This window comes from Fulmarus glacialis, unplaced genomic scaffold (assembly GCF_000690835.1).
Source record: "Fulmarus glacialis isolate BGI_N327 unplaced genomic scaffold, ASM69083v1 scaffold15772, whole genome shotgun sequence".
In the NCBI taxonomy this organism is placed as follows: Eukaryota; Metazoa; Chordata; class Aves; order Procellariiformes; family Procellariidae; genus Fulmarus; species Fulmarus glacialis.
In genome coordinates this window covers 12,770-22,793 of record NW_009196062.1, presented here as the reverse complement: position 1 = coordinate 22,793, position 10,024 = coordinate 12,770, and the positions used below count along the sequence as shown (strand labels likewise).

General features: G+C 40.0%; 1 protein-coding gene across 1 annotated transcript in view; it reads left to right on the top strand.

Moving 5' to 3' along the window:
- UXS1 (UDP-glucuronate decarboxylase 1) overlaps positions 1–10,024 on the top strand; it is a gene marked incomplete at its 5' end in the record, with an annotated part of 12,586 nt that overhangs the window by 681 nt on the left and 1,881 nt on the right. The window contains 4 exons of the mRNA XM_009572089.1: positions 3,774–3,817; positions 5,057–5,117; positions 6,524–6,581; positions 9,072–9,175. Coding sequence (XP_009570384.1) covers positions 3,774–3,817; positions 5,057–5,117; positions 6,524–6,581; positions 9,072–9,175 — 267 coding nt within the window. The remainder of the gene's footprint in view (positions 1–3,773; positions 3,818–5,056; positions 5,118–6,523; positions 6,582–9,071; positions 9,176–10,024) is intronic.

Here is a 10,024-nt window from a genome sequence, read left to right as displayed (position 1 = left end):
CCTGCTGAAGCAAGTTGCCACATCCAGGCTATTTGCTGTGAATGGTCCTTGGCTCTTGATAATGCTTAAGCAATGTCACAACATTGTCTGGGAGAGCAAGAGCTGGCACAGGCCAATGCTCTGCCAAAGATGCTGCTGGTAATTTAGCAATACAGACAGTGTCTGACCTATGCCCTGATCCTGTTTCGTTTACTGTTATAAAATAATGAGGATATGTAAAATAAATGAGGAGACATCCTGAAACAGGGAGAAGTAGTTTGGAATCTGAGATCAGTTGTAAGCTCATGGAAACATTTACAGTTTATGTGACATACAAGAAAAAATTCATATAAATATTTGTTAATATTGCCTAGATTAGAAGAGTGAAGTGCCAGTAAATCACTCAGCGGCTTCTGCTAAATAACTAAAAATGTTGCTAAGTACCTCCACAGGGCAGCTATCTTGAGACTGAGACAGCATTCCTTCTAATGGAGACTATAAAATCCAGAGTTCAGCCAGGAATTCCTCTAGGAAGGAGCAGACAATCCAAGGAGAAAAGGAGGAAAGTTTTGTGGCAACTCCCACTATCGTGATTCTTGTAGAGCAAAATCTGAAACTGGACAGAGCATTGAAGAGTCTAGACCAGGGATTAAGTCATGCCCAGGCAAGGTGAAGCTTGTTGTCCTGTCATAGATCTCCCCTAACTTTAATCTTTTTCAAATAATATGCCAAAATACAGCTACCCCCTGCAAAACTTGGGTAGTAAACACTGCCCTACTGACAGGGTGAAATCTAGAACTCTTTATAAAAAATAAAGTTAAAAAAGCTCAAATTGTATATATTCTGCAAAGCAATGCACATCACCTGACTTAAGTACACTGATAATTTTTGAAAGATTGGTCTTCTCTGGAGGTCAGCATTTGCTTACTTGCTTGCTGTTTATTAGTGATTGTTAACTTAGGCAATTTGTTATTCTTTTTTAATGTCATAAGTGATGCATCTTGGCTACTCTGTTGTTCCTAACCATTGCTAAATTTCTGGTTTAGGCTTGTGGTTATTTCAGAGTAACAAGCCTGTAGTAATTTGAATGCTGTTTTCACTGCATCTCCTAAAGATTTGCTTTTTCCCCAGAGATTTACTTTTTTTTCTACAAAGCACTCTCAGTGCTCAGAGTATGGTAGCAATCGTATGATGCTGACTGTGACTTAATGACCAGTGTTTACTAGGACATACGACGTTTAATGTGTCATAAGTCAGCATTAAGACTGCAGATGTCAGGGCTTAGTCTTGAGTAGCTGACAAAACCAGTGAGCCCAGCTTGCCTAGTCTCTGCTGATAGGAGTCTCTTCAGCTAATTGCACAACCACATGGGTTCAGTACTTTTTTTCCTTTCAAAACACCAAAAAAAAAAAAAAAGCACTCAAATTCCTGCAGAAAGAGTTTCATTTTCTTACCCAGGCGCCTCCCCAGAGCTGCAGGTTCAGGCTGGTTCTGTTTGTTGCAAGACACTAAGCAAGTAGTAGCAGACAAGAAGATGGAGCTTCTTGCTTTGACACTTTTGATCCTTGTAAGATTTGCTTGTTTCAAAATATAAGTATAACCATAAACTAGTTTGTCAGTATTATAAGTTCCCAGGATGGCATCCTGGGGCATAAAGTCTGAGCCTCTAAATGCTGTTTAGAAAGCTTATCTAGCCTACAGAGGGTCAGAAGGTACTTCCATTTTTCAAGTTTGTTCCCCAGTGCATGTAGTGAACTATTGCCATATTTGGCCTCTCAAACATTTTTTTTCATTCATGCTTAGTTTCTCAAGTTTCATTGAAAGTAGTACTGTAATCTTTTATAACAAGTAGAGAGTGAGAACACTAACTGGAAGTTTTGTGAAGCCTTGCTAAATATGAAGCAGTTACCTTGTTTTAAAACATACAATCCATGGGATATTTCAGAGCATCAGTAAGAGAAGTCTGGAGTCAGTGCTGTTCTGTGGAAGAGAATATTGAAAGCTTTTTTTATTATTATTTTTGTAATTGCCGTGCTGTCTAGACTTTATCAAGAATGTAATAGAGGATGAAATAGAACATTTTGCCCAACATCACTGTTCTGTAGGGAGTGACTGTATGACATTGAAAATTACTGAATATGAGAAAAGAACTAAGGGGAGAGTTGTTTAGCTGACCAGGTCAAATAAAATGAATTATCAGCAATAAGCAGTAGTTGAGACAAAAAAAGATTTCATCCTTGTATCATCACAGAATTTGGCTGACAGGAATACCAAGTGTTGACCTTTTTAGAAACCAAATTTATTCAATCTCTTGGTTCAAAGGAATTGTTCAAATGGAGTAAATAATCTCTTGAGAAAACAATCTCTTTAATTTGAAAAAAATATAGCCTATGCAAACATGACCATTGTTGCTTTGTGTTATTGTAAAGGAAGGGTTTATTAAGAGAAATCGGGAGGTATTAAGAGAAATTGGGAGGAGGAAACTACATTGTATTTTCCAGCCACCACCTGCACATAGGAAAGGTAGCCACACGGATGACTTTGCAGAAATCATGCACAAATGACTTAGTTCTGTAAAACTTAGCCCACAAGCTAAAAGAAAACAAGCAGGAAGCTCTATATACACCCATAAAATCTGCTTCCTGTTTGCTTTGGGAGTCCATTAGGCTGTCAGTGTGCTCTCCTGGTGCATTCCTCTCAGAATCAGTTATTGGGTAAACTCTTAAACCCCTGATCTTACCCAATGCCTGCTGAAATGTGTACTGTCTTGGTTCTGAATCGGCCTCGGAGAGCAGCAGGCTTACCAAGTGACAGATGATGGCATGTATACCAATTGTATTGTCTTTCCTGTCCCCTAGGAAAACAAACATGCTTTCTAGTCTGTCCTTCCAAAAAGCTTTTCTATTGTAGCAGGTTGATGGTAAGATGTGTGCATCCCCAGTTAAACTTAAGTGTTTTCACCACTTCAGTATGCCTACTAATTGCTTTCAGAATTTAAGTATTCATGTTCTAGGGACTTTAGTACTGCACGCAATTAAACTGTGAAAAAAATAATGTTATCGGATACCATTACGTACACTTTAAGTATACTTTAATGTCTGTTTGAACTTAAACAACTTGCTTGCTCTGAAGTGCCAGTGCATAACCTGAGAAAACTTATTTTTTCCCCTCTAAGATTTTGATACAAATCTGTACAGGTGACTTTGGGAGTCGTATCCTCCAGAAATTATTCTACTTCCCATTTCCTCAGATAGTAATATTTAGAGCCACTTTTTTTTTTTTTGTCCTGATTGCTTTAAATGCTTACAGTGCTATTCTTCTTGACAATTTTTTTAGAGACCACTAACATTTGGTGGTCTCTTTGAAGTTGGCTGTTGTTAATGAGCGAATGAAAATTGCTCATTATAACCACATCTTGGTAGTCTGAGGTTTGCTTTAAATGTTTGGCGCTCTTTTCTGGCTGAGTGCATGCTGCAACCTCTTTCAGTGTTCCAGGAGAGGACAAAGCATCACTCCGTCCTACATCCTTGAGAATGTTTTCTACATGCAGAGTTCTGGTTAACAAAATCCCTGAGGATATGTTTACTGGAGACACGTCCAAGAGGAAGAAGACCTTCAAAGAACTGATACTTTGCCAGGCTCTGCAAGCACATCTTTTTCCATTCCTGTAACATTGAGCTTGTGTCTCAGGTGTATCTCCTTGGGATGCTTTACTAGATTGGTGAGGAAAAGATAATTGGGCTAGAGAGAACTTTTATATTTATGTAACTTTTCGAATTTTCATCTGGTTTTAGGTCTATGGACCTGGAACTCAGACGAGAGCTTTCCAGTATGTCAGGTAAGCCTCGTTTGTACTGTCTGATATTTATTTCACTTGACGGTTCTTTGAGCTTGGCCAACTTTGTATGCATGTGCATTTTAGTCAAAAGAAAAATGTTCATTCTTAGGCCAGCTTTACTTTCAGAAGGGAGACACTGAAGTTTTTAAAAGTACCAAGAAACAAAATGTTAGTTGGTTTAGAACTTTGAACTGAAATATTAATGTGTTCTTCCCTTCAAGGGACAGCAGGTAACACGTAGGTAAGTGTTTAATGCTGAGCAGTTTGTCAGTCCTTGCATTTTAATGCAACACTGCCACCGTGTGTCTTCGGGGTTGCTGTGGTCAGCATGTGTACTGTAGATGCGCGTGTCCCCTTCTGGGGGAAGGAACCAGTTGAGGGGGTATTGCTGCAGCTAATATTTGCAGTGTAAGCAAGGCCGGAATGTACTTTCACTACAAAAAAGTGAATCTGTTCCTCAGAATCTTTTGTTCTGTCGTGCTAGCTGAACTTCCGTGCCAGGCTTCTGGGTTGTTTAAATCATTCTCCTCCACTTGGAAATGTTCTTTCCCTCTGCTGAAAGTAGTAACAGCGGTGATAGACACTACAGAAACCCCATCAGTTCAAAGTAGCCACTCCTTTCCTGATTATAAATCATAATGAAAGGGATCTGGATTTGTATGTCTGGGGGCAAGCTGCTAAGTTTGTTGCTGATAATCCAAAATAACTTTGGGTTATTTTGCTGGGGGGAGGTAACACCAAAATACTGGTTTTTAACAAACTTGGTTTAAGAATTTCTGAAAGCGAGAAGACAATTAAAACAACAAACTGCAAAGCAGGTGGTGGTGTCATGTGCCTCTGTATTACGACTGATTCTATTCTGTTTGAAATGTGTTGGTAATGGGCCTCTAAATATTCTTGGGTACTGGAGGGAAGAGGAAGTATTAATTGTTTTTTAGTAACTTGATTTTTTTTTATATTCTTTCATATGCTCAGATGAACTATAGCCAGTGTATCCGAAGATAATCACCCTTTCAAACTAACCCCCAGTTCAGTATATCTTACAATAGGGACTGTGGAACAAACAGCTGAGAAAACATGCACTCATTCAAGTATACACTGTAAATCTGATTTCAGCATTCCTCTCTCAGCTGCCTGATCTGCTTTACTGGAGCTCTGAGGAGGCACCTCTCTTTTTAGACAAGGATATTATTTATAGGGAAGTGGAAACTGTCTCAATCTGTTCTTCCCTTTTTATAGCGATCTTGTGAATGGGTTGGTGGCACTGATGAACAGCAATGTCAGCAGTCCTGTCAACTTGGTGAGTATGAGAGCTCTACTCCACTGTGTTTACTGTGCAGTGGCCAACATCACCTCTGTTTTCCTCCTTGTCACTGATGCTGATTTCTGGAAGAAATAAATGGAGCAAAAAAGCTCTTTCTGTTATGAATAATGTAATCTTCCATGTATTCTCTTCATAAATAAGAAGATTAAGCCCCTATGTTGAGATCTTACAGTTACAAGAACAGGATAAATTTGCTAGAGTTTTTCATTTGTTTTAGCAAAAAGATTTATGTAATTAGAATATGAAAAAAACTGAACAAAATATGGCGGGGGGGGAAGACATGCAAAATACACCAAGGAAATGATTGAAGACTGGTTTTAATGAAGAAAAGCACTGAAGGAATACTTAGCTCTAAATAATTAGAAATCACTTCATACTAGCCTTGATTAGAGGAAAATGGGATAGTATTTGGTTGTATAATTTTCTAATATTGAGTAAGGCTGCTTAGAACTTAACTTTTCTAAAAGGATTTTTGTTCTGTCCCATTTGTTGTCACCTTATTCTCAGCAGTGGATATAAGAATAGAAAAAGGATGCATGTACCAGGTCATTTCTGTGTATGCCAACTTTTGCCAGATCAGGTATTCAACTCTGCAGGGCAGTTGTTCACTAGATTTTCCTCTTTTACTGTGGCCATAAATTCAGTTCTATGTTTCTATCCAAATGCTGATCTTTTTAAACCTCATCACATGTTTTGTCTGCAGAAAATCTGTATGTACCTAAATGTTCAGCTTTAGATAAGGAAAGCTAGGGTTGGAGGGAATTGAGTCTGATGAAGGTGAGCTAATGCTAACAGGAAGCTTTAAGCATTTTGTTCTGAAATGTTGATCAGGAGTTCATGTGCAAAAAAAATTAGAGTTAAGAAAAGGAATATTGCATAAGAAAGCAAGTAGCCTTTATGCCCATTGATATGTAAGTAGTAAATGCAGAAGCAATTGTTTGCAGCTAAATTGATTGGGTTTTGTAGTTCTGGATGAACTAAGAATTTAGCATACTACTTCATTATATCGTCTGTCCTCAACTCAGCGAAGTCCTTGAATCCAGATTTCAAACTGATGATGTGTTTTTGTGGGCTGCTGAGTGGTCTATGCCTTTACTGTGATTGAGGTGCATTTGCCCATTCTTTACAGACTGATTTTTTTGGGCAATACATTGCCCCCCTACAATACACTGAATTACCAAGGCAAATGTAATGGAGGGCAACTTTTCTGATGAGTATGGAGCTTGTCAAAGTTAAATTTTTTTCATCAGAGTAGGAGTAAGGTGTAATATTTAGCCTCTTCAGAGTTTAACATGACCCTGTTAGAATCATCTCATGTCAGAAAGCTAACATGTGTTAAGGTGTTTAATTGCTATTGTAATGAATATCCCTTCTATTTCTAGGGAAACCCAGAAGAGCACACTATCCTAGAATTTGCCCAGTTAATTAAAAAACTTGTTGGTGAGTATGATAAGTAATTCTTAGTAAAGCTTATGAAGTACTTATTGTTGTTAGATTATTATTACTTGATTAGTGTGCGTAATATATGGATAATTTAATTGGTCTTTGGATTTCTTAATAACTTATCAAAGGCATTTAATTGTATCCTAATCATCTAATTAAATATTAATAAGATAATCCAAATCCTTTCAATTGTATGTAAAATATTGCACGAACAGTAGAGTGAATACATTCTTTCTGTGTATCTGTGCAATCTATGCCAATTATTTTGTATAATGTTTATGCTTTTTTTTTTTAGCGTTGTTTTGGCACAAGGACAATACATAAATGACATGTAAAACACATGAATGAAAATGTCTTGTATAACATCTTAGCTGAAATATGGATACTTCAGCAAGATGGTTCTTCACAATTGTGCAGGCTGTGCTCCTTCAACTACCATTAAAAACCTCATGCTGTGGTGACAGTCTTTTCTCTACTTTTCACTGATCTACCAGTGACTCTTGCAAGGGCTGTCAGCACCTCCTTGTATGTGGGGCCGGGAAGATAACACTGTGGCTTTCTCTTCATTCTTGCTCTGATACCTGTAGCAAATCAGAGCTCTCAGGAATGGAAGGAAAGGGCTGTGCTTCGTCTTCTAGTACGGCTTCCTAATGAGGTGAAACATACTGATGCTATTAGCCAAGGGTTTTTAGTCTGTAGATTCCAGCATTGCTTCTGAGGGGTCTGAAAAAGACAAGTTCAAACAGGCAGTACAGAAGCTGATGCATGTCATGTTTCTAGTAGAGGACTATACCCTCTGGAAAACATCTATGAATCCACAGACCACGGAAGGAAATTGAAAATCACAGCAACAAACCCATCAGGCACATAGAATAATTGTTACCTCCATTTGTCTGTTTGTTCACAAACAACTGGATCTGTTTCAGTCTACCCAGAGAGGCAGTTTAGTTCTACATCCATAAAATCCCACAGTAACATGGCATGTAAACTATTTGCTAGATTTGGTTAGCAAAATTGTCCTGTTTCTGTGTATTGTCATGAGGAAAGGCAAGTACTATGTTGGCTATTTAAATCAGACTGGAGAGTATGGGCAAAGAGGAAGTGAAGTCCTTCTACAATGCAAAAGTGCAAACAGAGTCACAGAATGGTTGAGGTTTGCAGGCACCTCTGGAGGTCATCTGGTCCAACCCTCCTGCTCAAGCAGGGCCACCTACAGCCGGCAGTGGCCCAGGACCACGTCCAGACAGCTTTTGAATATCTCCAAGGATGGAGACTCCACAGCCTCACGGGGCAACCTGTGCCAGTGCTGGGTCACCCTCACAGTAAAATAGCGTTCCTGATGTTCAGAGGGAACCTCCTGTGTTTCAGTTTGTGCCCATTGCCTCTGGTCCTGTCAATGGGCACTACTGAAAAGAGCCTGGCTCCCTCTTCTTTACTCCCCCATCAAGTATTTATACACATGGATAAAATCCCCCTGAGCCTTCTCTTCTCCAGGCTGAACAGTCCCAGCTCTCTCAGCCTGTCTTCACAGGAGAGATGCTCCAGTCCCTTCACCATGTTAGTAGCTGTTCGCTGTACTCTCTCCAGTATGTCCGTGTCTCTCTTGTACTGGGGAGCCCAGAACTAGACCCAGCACTCCAGGTGTGGCCTCACCAGTGCTGAGTAGAGGGGGAAGATCATCTCCCTTGGCCTGCTGACAGCACTCCTCCTACTGCAGACCAGGATAGCATTAGCCTTTTTTGCTGTAAGGGCACATTGCTGGCTCACGTTCAACTTGGTGTCCACCAGGACCCCCAGGTCCTTTCCTGCCAAACTGCTTTCTAGCTGGTCAGCCCCCAGCACGTACTGGTGCCCGGCGTTGTTCCTCCCCAGGTGCAGGACTTTGCACTTCTCCTTGTTGAACTTCATGAGGTTCCTGTCAGCCCTTTTCTCCAGCCTGTCGAGGTCCCTCTGGATGGCAGCACAGCCCTCTGGTATATCAGCAACTCGGTATTGACCCAGTATTGTCCTCTGGGGTACAGCACTAGTTACCGGCCTCCAACCAGACTTCATGTCACTGATCACCACCCTCTGTGCCCGGCCACACAGTTTTCAATCCACCTCACTGTCTGCTCATCCAGCCCTCAATAAGGATGTTATAGGAGACAGTGTCAAAAGCCTCACTTAAGTCAAGGTAGATGATATCTACTACTCTGCCCTTGGCTACTGAGGCAGTCATTTCATCGTAGAAGGTTTTTAGACTGGTCAAGCATAACTTCCTTATTGTGAATCCATGCTGAAAGCTTTGTGAAATGCTTTGTGAATCCGTGGGACAGCGGGTTCACCCAGCTGTAGCATGCAGTGTAACTGTGTCTGTGGAAAGCATTTCAGTGGTAGAATTATGAAGCAGAAAGCTGCAGAAAGACTTGACACTCCAATAGGTAGGAAAGATGTAAATGCAAAGCATAGTGAATTGCAGATGATAATGCACAGTCTCTTGTTTAATAGGCAGTGGGAGTGAAATCCAGTTTCTCTCAGAAGCACAGGATGACCCTCAGAAACGAAAACCTGACATCAGAAAAGCCAAGTTATTGCTTGGCTGGGAACCTGTGGTACGTACAGCTCTATTACTGTTGTTGTGTGCAAAAACACAGGGAGGCAGAGGGGCTTGGGGGAGGACCACATGATAACGATACATTTCAGTTATCAGAATATCTGCTTAAACAATCTCCAGGACAGTTGTTTAAACGGCTGTCTCTCATACGTTGCCCTAGCTCACGATTCAAGAACTGCTGGATAAGACTGTATGGCCTGTGCCATGCAGAAGAGCATATTAGCATTAGCATTTATAATAGACTTAAGTAGAAAAAAACATTTTTAGGATAGGCATTTTACCTTTATCACATGCATATTATGAAGTATCTACGTTTCTGTAGGCCTGATGAATCCTTTGAAGTACGTGGTACATAGTTATGGGAGCTAATGAGTTTGCTGTTGCTGCAGTCCTCATTCCTGTTTTGCTGTGGTAACATGCATTATGGAAGGAAAAAATTGCTCTTATTTTATTAAAATATTTAGACAGTCTTTGCAGTAAGACTATTTTAAGATGATCTGTAACATCATTGTAACCAAAAAGTTTGCTTGGATTAATAGGGAGAAATACGAGCACCAGAAAAGTGTTCTGGTTTTTAGAGTTTGTTTAAAGGGAAATATGTGAAACTCAGGCAAAACTCAGAGAGAGATGACAAATTTTGATTTTTTTGTCCACCTCTAAAGCTTAGTTACCAGCTATCTGAGGTGATGTCAAGATTGTGGTTGTTCTGCACAGCTAATATGCAAGAAATGCAAAATGCCCATGGTTGCTGTTTTTTCTTTTCTCAACCTTTTTGGTCAAGTTAACTGTGCAATATAATGAGGTATAGCTAATGATAAGAGCTGGTTGGTTTGGGGACGTAAGGTCT